Raw genomic sequence first — 18,123 nt, 5'->3', positions numbered from 1 at the left:
TCTCCCGTCCATTTTGGATTGGAGAATATCCAATTAATAATTAGGATCTCTTTAGAGAGATCCTAAGGCCATAAATGAAACATATGTCCCATTGATAGAAATAATAATAAAATATTCTACATATTTTAAATTTAATTAAAAAAATAATAATAAGAAGTTTAAAAAAATAATAAAATATTAAGGGGTGGTCGGACCACCCCAGTTGGGCTTGGGGTGGCTCAGCCACCACCTGGGGTGTTTCGATTACCCTAAATTTATTTATTTATTTATTTAATCTTTATTTATAATTTTTATTAATTGGGATGAAAATTTTTGAGTTAAGTTCAAATTTTTTGAGTTGAGTTGAATTGAGTTTAAAAAATTGCCAAACATGAATTTAGAAAAAATTTCAGTTTGAGTTGGAAAATCTTTCTTCCCAAACAAGGCTAGGTTTTCAGTGGTACGATTACTGGAGTCGAAGCTAGAACCGTTCCAGCTGCCTCTTGTGTGGAGTTAACGTATTCGTCTGCTGTATGTAGTATTCGTCCAGTTGAATGCTGGTCATCACCGTAGATGAAGAAACAGATGTACGTACATGATCAGTACCTCTCTTTGTATTTTCTTTTTATTAAAAAAAAAAAAAATCAATAAACAATAAATAAAAGAATTCATCTTTGCATACGGGTATCAATTTCATGTACACGTACATATCTGCTGAGCTGACATGTTCTATTTACCGTTAACATTAACTCGATGAAAATTGACGCAAAACAACGTCATAATGCAACAAAAAAAATTTCAATGTTTGCGACGTAACCATTAAAGTAAAATTCTACTCTTACCCCAATTTTTCTAGAAAAGTGTAGTAAATTAGGATACAAACGATGCATGAACTTGCAGTGGCTTAGATCAATTAAGACATAATTAGAAATTAAATTTTTGCAAATTCCTATTGTGATTTGATCATTAAGTTAATTTTTTGTTCATTAAGAAATATGAATCAAAACCTATATATAATTATAAATAAGAATTATTTCTAAAAATTTGGTGATTTTAGTCTAATGAAATTGGCGGTCTTCTCTTGGAGAGAGTTATATTGTTATAGATGGAAGGCTTTTAGAAAGGTGTGAAGAATTTTTTTTCAAAGAACTAATGGATAGATTTGAAACTTGAGTCAGTTTGGAATTTTGTTTAAAAATTGAGCTGTCTATAAAAATAAAATAGAAAAAATATTTTTAAAAAGTCTAATTTTCAAGCTTTTTTAAAACGTAGTTTTGAGTTTTATAGAGAAATAAATCCAAAAAAAATAAATAAATAAGTTTTTTCACTAAAAGACCCACTTTTGCCTACCGACAACTTCTTAAGTATGAACAATAGTTGTTTAGGATAAGTATCCATTGCACCCAGTAAAGCCACTGCAGGGATCAAGCACACAACCAAACCCATGTGGCCGCCCATTTTATGGTCGGGTTCGCCGGTCGTATCAAAACAAATCCAATAAACTTAATCTGTTAATTTCATATCAAATTTGTAAATCGTATTAAAAATTGTCAAGTAAACTCTGGGCGAAGTATTGGACTCGTAGAAGTAGAAGAGAGCTCACCCAAAAAGGATATATAGTTTTGAGTTGCTTTTAATTACTCATTCTCAAATTCTTATTTTCATGTTGAATTATTAAATCCACCTTTTTTCATTACGTGCTGCGCTTGGACACATACAAATCCACTAGGGCTCGCAACGTGGCTCAAAACTGGATAAGATTGCCGGAGAAAGACAAACATGATATGAATTAATAGTTAAACAACCATCTCAGCAGCTGTCCTTAATTCCAACAGCTGTCGGCGCTTCATTATCATGCATCATCCGCGACCATTATTATCGGAAATCTCCGTTTTATGTAAAATTTATCTGTCTAACGGTATGTTTAGAAATGCGTTTGAGGAACCTAGGATTTAACACTTAAAAAATTTGTTTGAAGAAAAAAGTAATTGTTTGGTAAAAAAAAAATTAAAAGCACTTTTAAAAATTTAAAAAGCTTAAAAATGGATAAAGCACACTTTTAGCAAAAACTTAAAAATGAAACTTTTACCAAAAAAAACTTTTTTTTTTACTTAAAAGCTCTATTTTTCAAACGCAATTTTAAACATACTCTAAATAAATTTTGAGCTGCACATAGTGGCGGAGCCACATATGTGTTTGGGGGTGCCAAAGATCTAATTTTTTTTTTTTTTTTCCCCAAAAATTTTTTTTAAAAAAAAAAAAAATTCCAAGGATGCTACTATGAATGGTAAACTTTAATAATGCCCAAACTTAATACATATGTATGGTAACCAAAAACAAAAAAAATCCTTATCTAATACATATGTATGGTAAACTTTAATATTCATATGATTGTTTATTTTATTGTTTAATGTTTATAAACTTTAATTGTCTCTTACGAGGTCGTAATTTAATTTGAAAATTTTAGGTTCATGAATAAACTTTAGGTTTATGAATTGATTGATTTAACTTGTTGAGAGTTTCAATTTAGATTTGATACTTGATAATTTTGTACTTCTAAGAGACCATAAAGTGTAGTTCTAGACACACTTTTTTTTTTTTTTTTTTTTTTTGGTATTTGTCTTTTTGATATATATAGTGCCGATATGTTACATTTCTAATATATTAATTTGAGCACATATTTATGAATTTTTTAGATATTTTTTTGTGATGCATATATTATGTGAATTACCAAATTTTTAAGGTAGAAAAAATTTTAGGACGCCAAAAAAATTTCAGCTGCACCTCCAATATAGATTGTCTGGCTCCACCACTGGCTGCACAACTAAGAGCATATTTGGTACTGTGTTTGAAAAATAGAGTTTTTAAGTCAAAAAGAGCTTTTGAGCAAAAGCTTCATTTTTAAGCTTTTGTCAAAAGTGTTTTTTTGGTCATTTTTAGGTTTTTTGAACCCTTAAAAGCGTTTTTAATTTTTTTTACCAAACGAATATTTTTTTCTTCAAACAAACTTTTTTAGTCTTAAAAGTATTTTTAGACCTCTCAAATGCAATCCCAAACAAGCCCTAAATATCCAAATAAATGAGTGATCTCTCATAATTACTATCCAAATTGCTAATCGAAATCTCAATCAAATAAAAAAGGTCCCATTTGGGTATGCTTGAGTGTGCGTTTGAGAAGCCTAAAAATTCGTTTAATACTCAAAAAGTTGGTTTGAAAAAAAAAAAAAAAAATACCCGTTGGTAAAAAAAAATTGAAAGCGCTTTTAAGGGTTCAAACAACTCAAAAATGACCAAAACGCATTTTTTACAAAGTTTACAAGCCCTAAATATCCAAATAAATGAGTGATCTCTCATAATTACTATCCAAATTGCTAATCGAAATCTCAATCAAATAAAAAAGGTCCCATTTGCTTTAGGGTATGCTTGAGTGTGCGTTTGAGAAGCCTAAAAGTTCGTTTAATACTCAAAAAGTCGGTTTGAAAAAAAAAAATTACCCGTTGGTAAAAAAAAATTGAAAGCGCTTTTAAGGGTTCAAACAACTCAAAAATGACCAAAACGCATTTTTTACAAAGTTTACAAATAAAGCTTTTACCAAAAAGTTTTTTTTTACTTAAAAACTCTACTTCTCAAATACAATCTCAAACACGCTATTAAAGTAGTTTTCCATGGATACCTAAGTAATCTTTAAAATTTTGGAAGAGTATTTTAAATGATAGTTATGGTAAAAAAGTAAGGAGCTTCCTTTGGCATACACTTATCAAGCCTTGTCCATTTGAAATATATAATTTTTTTTTCACCAAAAACATTTAATAGTTATTTTAGTAGATTGTTATACAATTGTCACATAATTTTGATGACCTAATAGTAAAAATCAACCATTGAATCTGTATTTGAAAAAAAATAAAATAAAATAAATAAATAAAAATAAAAATAAAAATTCAATGGCTAATTTCACTATCACGTCATTTCAATTCTCTTGTAATCCTAAATAACATTATTATATAATAAAATATAAGGAAAAATATAAAATGGCCCCCCAAACAACCAGTTATTTTCAATTTAGCCCCCTAATGCTCAAAATGTAATAAAGTAGCCCACAAACTACCAATCAGTTTCAATTTGGCCACCACGTTAGTCATTACCGTCAAAATTGATGGAAAATTCAAAACGACGTCGTTTTGTTGAGGTTAAGTTACTAAAATGTCATTTTTGAAAAAAAAAACCCAAAAAACGTTTTCTCCCTCTCTCTCTCTCTCTCTCTCTCCCTTCAGCCCTCTCTCCCCTTCAGCCCTTAGGAAACAATTTCTCTCCCAAAACCATTAACGCATTTCTCTCCCCCACCCAAGCTGGAAGCCAAATCGGAGACGCCACCATAGGACGACAACCAACAGTGCCGCTGCCCACCATTCGATGCTTCTCTCCTCAAACACTCCTCTCTCTCCCCCTTGCCCTCTAGAACCCAAATGGATTTGCTACTGAAATAATCGACGATGCCCACCTACCATGGCACCGGCTTGGACAAGTATGCATACTTGTTTACATATAAAGATTAGATTTTTCATTATTTCTGATTTACTTGCCTAAATGGGTTGGTTTTGGTTTTTGTTTTGATTTGGGTTTGGATTTGTTTCTTTATCTATGATTGGTGGTTGTTTTGTTTGATTTCGAATATGAGTAAGAATTTTAGGGCCTCCGTCTCCGCCCACCACAGGCACTGAGCACACCGGCGCTCCCAACCCACACCATGCCGTACACTCAAGACCCAAAAAAACACCTAAAGAAGTTCTCTGTTTCCTGTTTTAAAATGCTCTTGCTAAATACCTATGGTGTTTAGGATGTGTTTGTGTGAATTTTTAGCATGAGTATCTTTGGTTATAACATGCTCAATTTTAGATGCATACTGCCTACATGAAGTTTTAAAATTGATAATGCCTTATTCTCTTAAACTGTGGTTATGTTTTTTTTTTTTTTTTTTTTTGAGATGTTTTGATACTAATTTCATTGGTCTTGCTGATTAACATTCGTTACAAAAATGATCTGCATGTATCTAGACATTTAAGCCTCAATATAGTATGCAGCAAATGCCATTTAGAATGTCATTCAACATTCTTATGAAATTCTTATAGGTGCTATGATTTCAGTAAGTTATGATTAAGTAACCAAAGATGAAGCTGATTCTTGTTTCTTGTTTGCCTCAAGATGGATGAAGCTAAACCTGCTCAAATTGAAGATGACCTTGAAATGTGAACCAAAGTGATAACTTAGTCGAAGATCAAAGGAACGTCTACATTTCAACGTATTGAGTTGTTGTTTTTGAAGTGCCTTGTGCTGTATTTTTTCTTTTGGTTAATAACTTTTTCGATATCTGAGTTTTCACTTTTTTATTTTTTTCTCCCTGAGTTTTAAAACATGACAAATCTAGTACCCAACCTATGGGGAAAAGACAAAATCAATACTTCCGTTAGTTCCGTCAGTCCTACTTAACGGGTTTAGTAGGAAAATCAACAAGGAAAACTTGGAACCCTAAAAAGTAAAAATAATTAAAAATTAAAAAAAAAAAAAATCGAGCTGCCTCTGTTTGGTTGCCGAGAAAACAAGGGAAAGAATGTGTTGCCGAGTTGACAAGAATTTATTTTTATTTCAGACACTATTACATGTCCAAGTTCTTTCGGGTAATTTCAAAGACTAGTTCCAAGCTTTCCTTGTTGATTTTCCTACTAAACCCGTTAAGTAGGACTGACAGAACTAACGGAGGTATTGATTTTGTCTTTTCCCCATAGGTTGAGTACTAGATTTGTCATGTTTTAAAACTCAGGGGGAAAAAAATAAAAAAGTGAAAACTCAAGTACCAAAAAAGTTATTAACCATTTTTTTTTTTCTTTCTGTTCATGTAATTTTTCTGATGTTATGTTTTTAGCACCTTTTTATGCTATTGTATCCAATCGTGGAGATACATACTAGTTGGTAATGTATTATGCTTCATTATAGGAGCATGTAGTTGTTAATGTAGTATGTTATTTGGTTGGAACACATGTATTGTATTGTTGATAGTTTTTTGAAATAATAGTGTAGATGTGATTACACTTGTATTGGCAAAATGTGCATACATATATGGAGAAGGAATTTTTTTTTTTTCATAAGTATATGGAGAAGGAAATATTTACATTTCATTTGAAATGAAGAGGAGTCTATTCCTTATTCAAGTAAAACAACAGAACCAATTTGACAATAAGATTTGATTTCTATCTTCAGAAACAATGTTCATTTCTGTCAATAACCACCTAATATGTCAAGTTAACAATATGGATACTTGGCTTGAAAAAGAGAAGAAACGGGAAAAATCTAAACAAAACACTTGGTTCAACTTGAGCCAACTGATGTTTACACAATAATTCTACATTGGACGTCCAGGTTAAACATCTCTTCATGGGTTACATTAGGATGATCTAAACTACAAATACATATCCACTTCTTCCTTTCCTTAGTAACAAACCCAGTCCAGTCAATGCAACAAATGCAGCAAGTGCTTGCCAAAAGTATTTCTTACACAATACCTGCCAAAAGCATTTCCTGTATGGAAAACAAGGAGAATTTTGTTAATAACAAGGAAAATAGCTTAATAAAATTGAAGAAGAATTTTGTTAAACCATAAAATCAAATATTAACAATATTATTAAAATCAAATTCTTCTAAATTCACAATCTGCCCTATAAAATCAAACCTAAGAATTCATCTTTCTCAACAAAAATCACTTGGTCAAGCTACAAGAAAAGAACCTAAAAAACCCATAAAACTACAACACAGATCCTCTTCAAACCCAAATAAGAGGCATAAAGAAAAAAGAAATACATGGATGTCAAACATTCTCAAATGTGGGTTTATAAGCAAAGAGAATAAGGAAAAAATGTGGGTTTATAAGTAGAAGAATCAAAAGGAAAAAATGACAAGAAGAAAGAAAGGGCTACCTTTCTTTGAAAAACATAGCTCAAAAATGTCGGTTAGGCATTTTGCCGAACACAAGGTGTGCATAGCAATTTAGGCAAGAGAGAAGAGTTCATTAGCTTTCGAAAATTAAGCCTAGATACAAAGCAAACAAAGTTTGCAACTCAACCACAGCAGAAAATAAGAGAAATAACAAAGAAAAACAAGAAACTTCGAATTTTCAATTGCAAACCCAACTTCTAAACCCTAGGATTTAAATCTCTTCAAAAACATCAAATGGGACAAGATTGAGGTTTAGAAATCATACCACAATCTAAAAAACACAAGCAGACTATTGCTTCAAAAACCAAAACCATTCAATCAAGCAGTAATCTGAAAACAAACCTCCCAGTGTACAAAAACCACTCTCCATGGTCTTCGTCATCTTGAAAGCCTCCAGAAACATGTGGAAGGTGGGCACCCCATTGTCAGCATTCCAATAAAAAAACCCCTTAGCCGGAACTGCTCATCCAAAAACAAACATGTAAAACAACAACCAGAAATTCAAATGCCAAACAATAACCAAACAGAAAGTCAGTTACCAGAGGGAATTAAAATCGAAAATCAGTTGCCAAAGGGAATTAAAATCAACAAACGAAAAGAATAGAGAAAAAAAAGCTTACCTCTTTTGGTGGCCTGGCTCGTCAGTCGGAAGGGAGGAGCTCGTGGGTTGTGGGTTGAAGGGAGGAGAGGGAGGGAAAACAACGGTGGGAGAGGGAGGAGCTCGTGGGTTGTGTGGGATGACTCCAGATTTTTTCCGGAAACTTCTGCGGTCCCTAGCATTACTCGCGAATGCCCTGCTCCTTTCCCTCTTCCCCCTTCGCCAGAAGGGATTTTTAAAGCAACACGACAACGTTTTGTGGGCTTTTTTTTAATTTTTTTTTTCCCAAATGGGCATTTTAGTAACTTAATCTCAACAAAATAACTTCGTTTTGAATTTTCCATCCATTTTAACGGTAATAACTAACGGAGTGGCCAAATTGCAACTAGTTGGTAGTTTGAAGGCTACTTTATTACATTTTGAACATTAGGGGGTTAAATTAAAAATGACTGGTAGTTTTTGGGGTCATTTTGTATTTTTCTCTAAAATATATATATATATTGTTAGTCTCACCCTCAATATCTTACAATTATAGAAAATGGAAAAGAAAAATATCTTGGATTGGATTCACTATTATATTTTAGAATTGACCCCCAATGTCTTTAATGGCTAGCTCGATTGACTGGAGACCGACCGATCAAAATGTCCATTATACCATTACATCAGATTTTTTTTAAAAAAAAAATGAAGGCTTTGTCATGAGTCTCTAGATGGAAGGAGACCCCACTACAAAATGACTATTTTTTCTTGACTAGCGTTTTCTGACTTGTCATGATATCTGACACGTCAAAAAACTTTTCTAACGTGGCCTTTATGACGTGTGTTGAAGGTTAGAAACGTAGGGGTCAATAAATTTTTTTTTACAGACGTGTCACTGTTTAGCACATCAAAATTTATTAATGTGATACTGTTTGCACGTCAATAGAATTTATTGACGTGCCAAACAGTGCAATGTCAATAAATTTATTGACGTGGCATTTTTTACCACGTCAATAAATTTGTTGACTTGGTAAAAGTACCACATCAGTAAATTTACTGACGTGGCACTTTTACCACGTCAATAGATTGAGTCATTAGGTTTTTTGTTTTTCTTTTCATTTTTTTTTTAATTTTTTAAAATACCAATTTTGAATTTATTTTTTATTGCAGAAATTTGGAGTTGACCTAATACACATTTAACGAACTATATATTCATGAAACAACGTTAATCATCCATCAAAAATATACTTGATGGAGCGAACTACCACATTAAACCCTAAACGAATTTTTCATTAATCATCCATAAAAAATACTTACTATTCATGAAATGACCATCCACATTAATCACAAACATGCAAGTTCCATCAAGTATCACAAACACAAAATTTCTACAAAAATCACAAATAATCAAACTATATCTGTTACCCCGAATCTAGACATAATTACATGTAACGGTAAACATCAACAAAACAAGAACAAAATATTTATAAGTTTATCAACTACAAACTGACAAACAAAGCTCATTCCAGGTCAATAGCTTCCTCATTGTGTACGACCTCTCCACATTACCTGGACATGATAAAACAAACAATCAGCACCCAATACGTACCCTTCTTATCAAGATCCTAAGCCAAACACAAAGAAGGGCACCGTAACAACTTTAACATATATATTAACCAAAATGACATTAATTACTATAATAAAACAAAAAATGCTTCCACTAGAAATAATAACAAACCTCATCATCATCATCATCATCATCAATAGTTACAATATCAAAAACAATATTTTTTATTGCAGAATTTCAGAGTTGACCTAATATACATTTAACGAACTATATATTCATGAAACGATACTTGATGGAACGAACTACCACATTAATCATCCGCCAAAAATATACTTGATGTAACAAACTACCACATTAAACCCTAAACGAAGTATTCATTAATCATCCATCAAAAATACTTACTATTCATGATATGAACTCTCACATTAATCACAAACATGCAAGTTTCATCAAGTATCACAAACATGCAATTTCTATGTCAATCACAGACAACCAAACTATATATATTATAATCAATATAGATATAATTACATGTAATGTTCAACATCAACAAAACAAGAACAAAATATTTATAAGTTTACCAACTACAAACTAACAGACAATGCTCATTCCAGGTCAATAGCTTCCTCATTGCACGACCTCTCCGCATTACCTGAAAATGATAAAACAAACAATCAGTAACCAATACCTACCCTTCTTATCAGGATCCTAAGCCAAACATATAAAAGGGCACCATAACAACTTTAACATATATACTAACCAAAATGACATTACTATAATACAACAAAAAATGCACTAACTAGAAATAATAACAAACATCATCAATGCAATATGTATCTCTTACAAAGTCCATAGGAAAATAATATATTCAACAACATTAGACACAAAAACATTACTAAAGTTTAATAATATAAATAATAACAAATATCATCATCATCATCAATAATTAGAACATAAAAAACAATACTAAAAGCAATCAAATGTGTCACCAAGCCAACGAAGAAAAAACAAATTGCAACAAGAGTTGCACTATATATATATGTGTGTGTGTGTGTGTGTGTGTGTGTGTGTGTGTGTGTGTGTGTACTTCTTCATGTGTAGCCTTGGCAAAGCTCTTCGACTCGGTGTAGTGAGGCGTTTGGTTCATAGGCCGCATTCGCTTCATATACGCAGCATATTCCTACACAATTAACATTGTTAATATTTCAGCCTAACACATTCATTTTAATAAAACTAAACAAAACCCAATAAAATATGTGACTTAATTGATTCTCTTCACTACATTATTTCTCCAATAATATATCCACATTTGTTCTGTTGCATGTGGATAACATAAGTTCCCATACCCTAACATTCACTATCACCGCAGTATCACCCGACTGAATGTGAAGACTATGCTTAAATTCATACTTCCAAGTCTTAAGCTTGTTTCTCATATCTTAGAACGCATCCCTCTTTATCGCCACGATATCGTACTCAGGCGGGACATAGAAGTGCTTTTGCATAAATTAAAATATTTATATTAACAATAAGGCATATATTTGACAAAATCACATACACATAACAATCATAAATACAATAATATTTAATTCAAACATACCATTAAGGCATCTCATATATCCTCATTTCTACGCTCCAGTACATTCTTCCACTCGTCGCTAATCTGTACATAATTACTGCTCCTGACAAGCAATCCGGTCATCCGTCTAAATTTCGAAGCACTTTATCCCACAAACTGCCACGCGGGGTTATACTCACACACGATCCTCTGCCCATCGGGGATCTCCCACAACTTGTGCCCTACCTTGACACTCAAAACATGATAGCAGGTGGTGCCATTTTCATTTGTACCTAATACATTAATGATTCAAATAAGTTAGTTACAAATTAAAACTAACTACATAATAAAATAACAAAAATATATTACGATTTTTAGCACATATACTTACTTATCGTCCAAACCTCGTCGAGCGCCAACGGGCGTGTAGCAGCATCATTGGGATGCGTGTCCTGTGCGGCACCATCCTCATCACCCACATTGCTCTCGGGTGGGCTGTGTCTCATCACTATCATCCACTTGTGGTCCGGTGGTGTACGGGAGCCGATCAAAATAGCCATGTAAAATGATCCCTAGATCGTTCAACGTCGTGAAGTCGAGTGTGAAAGGTGTGGATGTGCCCAACTCAGGTGGAGTATGCTAAGAATCTCCATGAACGTCACTAGCAAAGCCGAAATCCTACCCCGCATGGGTCTACCCTTCTACATGATGTGGAAGTACTGGTCGATACCATTTTGGCTCCATATCAGCCCAGGGGGATGAGCCCGACACCTGGGCACCCGATGTCAACCGAACGGTGGGTTGCCTCCGTACTTTTCTCTTCCCCCTGCAACTCATATCTTCTTTCAAAGTACATTACATACCAAATTAGTATTTAAAATAAGTAAATATGTACAAGCATATATAAACTAATCACACATTTAAAATATTAAACATATACTAGTTACTCAATTAATTATATATCATTTACTCATTGTACATATAAATTTCATGGTTAACATAAAAAACAATTACAAATTAATGTAGATATATCTTTTAAAAAAAAAAAATCAAAGATATGGGTGTACACCAATTTCATTAAATGACATACGCTTCAATTGGTACTAAATTGGGTTGGACATAATCGACATCATCAGGTGAGTTAACATGATCATGATTGTTACTCAAGAGGAGGGCTCAATCTCGTGGTAGTTGATACTAGAATCGTCAAGCCCTTGACCTGACCAACATCGTACACGTTTCTAGGTTTAGTCCTTACAGCGCAAGCCTAATCTGGGTTCTTTTCATTTTTGACGTAAAATACTTGGTCAACTTATGAAGTTAGCACAAACAGCTCATCTGTAGTCCTCTCTTTAGTATGGATAAGGTTTATGAAATTGACAAGCGTTATGCCATACTCGTCAACCTTGTACCCTTTGTCCCTCATGTTGTCCGCTCAATCACACTTGAACATAATATACTTAGTCCTATCATAGTACTCAACCTCAATTATTTGAGTTAACTTCCCGTAATACGTTTCGTCATTAGTAATTGGCACACACACGCCGCTATTCTGAGTCCTTTTTTCGATATCAACTGGAAGAGTGCAAAATAACTTCCCGTTAACCACATATCTGTTATACTTGACTGTTGTTTCCTTTGGCCATCTACAGTCACTACAGGAAAATTGGTCTTTAGCGACCATATTTTTAGCGACGACTCAAAAGTCGTCGCTATTTCTCAATATCAGTGACGACAATTTCTTGTCGTCGCTAATTCCATTAAAAAAAATGTGAAAACAGCGACGACTTCTAGTCGTCGCTGATATGCAGTCTCTAATGGCGAAATAATATTTTTTCATATGCGCGAAAAGGCGCGCCAAAAAATTTGTGACGTGGTTCAGATCTTTAGCGACGACATTTGTCGTCGCTAATAAGAATTGCAATTAGCGACGACAGTGTCGTTGCAAAATAACGAAGAAAAAAATCGAAATCCTAATTAGCGACGACTAAGTCGTCGCTAATTGAAATTCTTATTAGCGACGACAAATGTCGTCACTAAAGAGTCAAGGCTTGTCTGTGCGGCAAATGTGGGAAGGAGTCAAGGCTTGTCTGTGTTCTCTCAACGAGTTCGTCATTTAGGAACAGCAAAATTTATAACACTTGAAGATAAGGTTCTCACAAGGGCTCGATGGTATGTGCTTAACAATTGTGACGAAATCACTTCGTACATTCGGTAAGTGTATGATTTATAGTGTTTTTTTTGTTTGTTTTTTTTATTTTTTTTATTTTTATTAAAAATTATGATTACTTGAGAATATAGAGGAATACTTATGTATTCTTTATGTAGTGAACACTATGACAAGATTGAAGGAGAAGGCACTATGGACATCCAACATAAGCATGAAGCCGAGTTCGAAACATGGTTTCGACATCGTATATGTGGGCCTAATGCAGAAAATGTGTTCAAACAGTTATATGATCTTGCATCCGGACCGGATCATCAAGTTGTAATGTACAAAGGTTGTATTGTGAATGGGGTTAGATTTCATATAAAAGACTATGAACGAACTCTACGTACCCAAAACAGTGGTATAGTTGTTCAAGGTGAGCATAACATGAAGGATATTGAATTTTATGGTGAGTTGAAGAACATTTTGGTGTTACGTTATGGTCGAAATCGCGTGTATCTATTTGAGTGCGATTGGTAGGATGTTGGGCATAGAACGGGAATACAAACAGATGAGCACTTTACAAGTGTGAATACATCTCGTACATGATATGCATCTAACCCATTTATCCTAGCATGCCAAGCTTCACAAGTATTCTACTTGAAAGATCCCAAATTTGGTGGTAATTGGCAAGTAGTGCAAAAAGTGACCAATAAAAACATATACAATGTTCCAACTGTTTTAGAGGGAGAGATTAAAGAAGATGACGAAGGCATTGGTGATGAGGAAGAAGATGATGAATTAGTTGAGGGTAATGCACCTGTGCAACAAGGAAACAATGTAGACTCAACTCCGTTACATAGAGATGATGTGGAACCAATAGCTATTGATGAAGTATATGTGCACCTTGATGAAAGCATGTTCCTCAATGATGACTTCTCTAATCAGGGGCACGAAACAAGCTCTGATGATGAACAAGACCTTGTTGATGAAAGCATGTTCATCAATGATGACTCCGCTCATGAAGAGGAGTTATCTTGCAACTCTGATACAAACTCTGATGATGATATGTGTTGAATATTATTGTAAATGAATATTTATTCTATGGTAAGATGATACGGGCTATATATTTGTCTGTCTCATTACCAATTTTTCAATTATTGTATATGTTTCTATTTTCATATTTTCTTATTCATTGTTTTTATTGTGGAATCAGTTGTACGCAATGAAGATCATGAATCGAGGAAGATCGCGTGTGTCCATGGCTCGTTCTACACCATTGCATCTCAATGATGAAGTTGAGAATGCAAGTTTAGAATCACAAGTGCCTCTTGAAATTGATGTAACACCATGTTAGACGATGACTGAGGGACCCTCCAATGCATCTTGTAAGTGCACATATTTTGTCTATGTTATTGTATAGACTATGAACAAACTACTTCACCAAAAATACTAACTATGTTTCAAATTTTGTCTTACAGCTGTTATATCCAACAAGAAGAAAAGAGGTCCGAATAAATTCACTAAGTTCAATCAGCTTTTTAAGGATGGTCGTCCTGCTGAGATAACAATCCCTCCCAAGGCAAGAGGACCTGTAGGAAAAAATGTGAGTTATTTTAGTAGGAGGGTAACACATGTCGTTCGTGAACACGTCGAGCTCTGGCATAGTTCTTGGACTCGTGTCCCACCAAGTGAGCAGCAACGGTTAAGAGCTCGTGTTTTGGTGAGTTATAATGTTTGAGGTTATGTTATTTACTACATATAATATAAAATGCTAAGACTATTGTTATTTATAATATATAAGCTGAGTGGACTTTAGACGAGCATCTGACTAACCACATTGGATCTATTGAGTTGGCTTTATCAAATAGTTATAGAACACTTCGTCATGGATTTCACCGTCATTTTCTTAAATTCAGTGGTGATAAAGACTTAACAATCGCCAAGACAAAAGTTCCAAAGCTTATCTCACAGCCCATGTGGCTTAAGATATGCGAGTCATTTGAAAACAAAGAATGGAAGGTAAATATTTTTAAACTAAATTGACAACAAATCTAAAGGAGTATAATTTTGTAATAATTTAGTGAAAATTTGTCACAGGACAAGTCCACACGTAATAAGAAGAATAGATCGGAGTTGAAGACCAATCACACATCTGGCTCTAGATCTTTTCTTAATCATCGCCATAGTGAGGTAACAATTTTATACTATTACATTATTTTAATAATTAGGGGAAAATGCAGTTTACCCCTCTGAAGTTTCAGGGGTTTTTCAATTTTAACCTCAAAGTTCAAAAATTGGCAATCTACCCCCCTGAAGTTTCAAAAATTGGCAATTTAAACCTTCCGTTTAATTTTTCCTTTAAATTGGACGGAAATGTTTTTAAAAAAGACTGAGGGTAGTGATGTAATTTCATAGATTTTCGTCCATTTAGACGGAAAAATTAAACGGAGGGTTTAAATTGCCAATTTTTGAAACTTCAGGGGGTAGATTGCCAATTTTTAAACTTTGGGGTTAAAATTGAAAAACCCCTGAAACTTCAGGGGGGTAAACTGCATTTTCCCCTAATAATTATGTTTAGAGCATATGTTAATTATATGTCTATTATGTGTAGGCAGGAGAGGATGAAGAAGAGCCCAATCTAATTGACTTTTATAAGATCTCTCACACAAATAAAGACGGGAAATTTGTGACTCCGCAGTGTGAAGAACGATACGTAAGTAGTTGAAATTTCTGCTCTCTGTTAATATCTTGTCTCACATTGTTATACGGCTAACCTGTTGATTTTGGTTGCTTCTGAAGAATTTGATGGTAGAAAAGTTGGCTGACAAAGAGGTAGAAGTAGATGAAGAGGAAATATTTACACAAGCTCTTGGTGGGAAACGTTCTGGCCATGTTAGAGGGATGAGAAAATTTGTCATACCTACTCCATCCTCTTCTTCGCAAGTATATGGCACCCAACTCAACCTTGAGTTGGAGGAAACAAATAGAAAAATAGAAGAATTGCAAAATGAGTTGGTGGAAAAAGATAGAAAAAGAGATGAACAAATAGAGGAACTGCAAAATGAGTTAGTGGAAAAAGATAGAAAAAGGGATGAACAAATAGAGGAAATTAGACAAGAATCAAAGCGCCAATTTGATCTCCTAATGTCACGTGTTTTAGGTAAAATGGTTGTGTGATAGATATGTTTCGTTATGCTTTAATTGAACCCGAACAACTAATTTATTACTGATGACATCTTTGTTTTCTCTTCTATATGTTGTAGGAACACAAGGTTTGAATATTGCTCATTTTGATTGGAATGTTTAAAGAGACATGAAAATGGGTAAGAATTTTGCTCATTTTGTGATTTATTTACTACTTTGATGGAATTTGGATGATTGATTTTCGGATGGAAGTTTGATTTTGGTTGAGTCTTAATTTCCTTGGTCGATGTGTTGAAAAACAAGTGCAGTAACCAATTTCCCCCTTATATATTAGACAGTTTAGAATTTTGTTGATTTCCTTGTCGATGTGTTAAAGTATCTATCAACTCCAGTTGATTGTTTCTCCTTTTAGGTAATTATAATGTGCAAACTAGAAAATTGTATTTTTCCATCAGCAATGGCTGCAAATGGATGTTAGTGAGGAATGTGTTCTTTTATTGAGATTGGTTTATTAATTATCTAAAAAAAAGTTAGGAATGTGAAACTAGGAATTTGGGTCTTGTTTATAATTATAAGGAAACTTCATTTTGGATTTACTTATTTTGTGTTCTCTGGGAACCTCTGCTGTTATCTTAGGAAATTATTTAAATTTACAACTTATGAGGCATTTCTACACTTGCGATAGTCACTCAGGGCGTTTTGGTGTTAGATTTTTTTTTTTTTTTCTTTTTCTTTTTCTTTTTCTTTTTCTTTTTCTTACTAAAACCAAACATATGCAAACATCATTCTCTCCTTGCACCGTTACTGCTGCTGGTTGTGGAGTAAAAGTCTTGGCGGTGCAGTTCTTCATCTTGTGGGTCATTTTGTTGATGATAAAATTTGGAGGAAAGAAATAAGAACTTGGATTCTCATAATGGTTTTTGGTTAAAAACTGAGTATTGTAAATATGCCCTATCATCTTTCATTTCGTTTTCTTCAGTAATCAAACAGGAATTTTTTTTTTTTTTAATTATTACATTAAGTCTGCTTGTGGTTCTCATAAGCCGCGCTGAGGTTCATAATTTTCTTTTATTTGGGTTTTGTTCGTGTTTTGTATGATTTTTCGGATCTGATCTTTGTATATATTAGGTTGCTTAGAAAAGTGAGGAAGAATGGAAAATAAGCAAATATTTTATTTCTTACTTCTCAGTTTGTTGAGCTGCACGCCTGGCGCCTGCACTATGTGTGTTTCTTTGTGCCATGTAGGGAAAGATATTTGATTTCATTTTTAGATATTTGATTTGGTTTTTCTTAAGGTGCCATGTAGAGAAAGATTTTTTCCATTCAAATAAATCTTGTTCTTTAACTTTAGCAGCCTGTTCATATGGCTTTCCATTGTCCCAAGTCTCAAGCGCCGCAATTTCTTCATTGTTTGGTTGGGAACCTGTTGCTTTGTCTTGCCATGATTTACTATATCAATTATGGTATGAAATTCGTCTATGCTGTGATACATGATGGACAATGTTCTTTTTCTATTACGTTTTTTCATGTTTGAGTAGCAACTGTTTGTCCAACTATGTGGTTATTATATTAGACACGTTTGTAGTTTTTAAGTGAGTTTTCATGTCTAATATATGCTCTTCTTCTTCGTGCAGTTACATATGGTATTGATGAGTCGTACAGGTTATCAGTTCTTACATCTGCTCTTTGTAATCCTTTTTTTTGCTGCTTAGCTACATATGAAGTTTAATTTCTCAATGAACATTGTTGTTGATGTATGCCTTCTTTGGCACTTGCTTAAAACTTGACAATTATGTAGTTTTCTCAAGCCATTTTTTAGACTTCTTCCCTTGTAATTAACTCTGTTTCAGACCTTTTAGCATATTTAATTAGAAAAAGAGTTCTTAAGTAAGCTTTAATATATTGTTATGTTTAGATCATTTATACCAAACAATTTAAAACATTAATCAACCAAAAAGAAAAGCATTTGATGTTGACGACGACGATCATCAGCAACACTGATGTGTGGGTCATTAGCGACGACGACAAAAATGTCGTCGCTAATGTGTGTGTCATCAGCGACGACATTTGCCGTCGCTAATGTATGTTAAATATTGTTGCTGATATGTGCATCATCAGCGATGACAAATGTCGTCCCAGATGCGTGTGTCATCAGCGACGACA

At 33.7% G+C, this 18,123-nt stretch overlaps 1 protein-coding gene across 1 annotated transcript; it reads left to right on the top strand.

Moving 5' to 3' along the window:
- The first annotated feature begins 14,038 nt into the window (after positions 1-14,038).
- On the top strand, positions 14,039-16,123 carry LOC132165144 (uncharacterized). The gene is made up of 7 exons (XM_059575639.1): positions 14,039-14,165; positions 14,295-14,517; positions 14,733-14,835; positions 14,914-15,006; positions 15,428-15,529; positions 15,616-15,976; positions 16,080-16,123. Exons 1-7 carry the CDS (start codon positions 14,039-14,041, stop codon positions 16,121-16,123), a joined length of 1,053 nt encoding a protein of 350 aa, XP_059431622.1.
- The last annotated feature ends 2,000 nt before the right edge of the window (positions 16,124-18,123 follow it).

The sequence above is a fragment of the Corylus avellana genome, chromosome ca11, assembly GCF_901000735.1.
Source record: "Corylus avellana chromosome ca11, CavTom2PMs-1.0".
NCBI lineage: Eukaryota > Viridiplantae > Streptophyta > Magnoliopsida > Fagales > Betulaceae > Corylus > Corylus avellana.
This window is presented reverse-complemented; position numbering and strand designations above follow the sequence as displayed.

Excerpts from the sequence above, each read along its gene's own strand:
- LOC132165144 (XM_059575639.1), top strand. The coding sequence starts at position 14,039 with ATGAAGATCATGAATCGAGGAAGATCGCGTGTGTCCATGGCTCGTTCT. Across the intron at positions 14,518-14,732 it reads CCACCAAGTGAGCAGCAACG|TGGTGATAAAGACTTAACAA; the intron begins GTTAAGAGCTCG and ends TCTTAAATTCAG. Across the intron at positions 15,977-16,079 it reads CCTAATGTCACGTGTTTTAG|GAACACAAGGTTTGAATATT; the intron begins GTAAAATGGTTG and ends TATATGTTGTAG.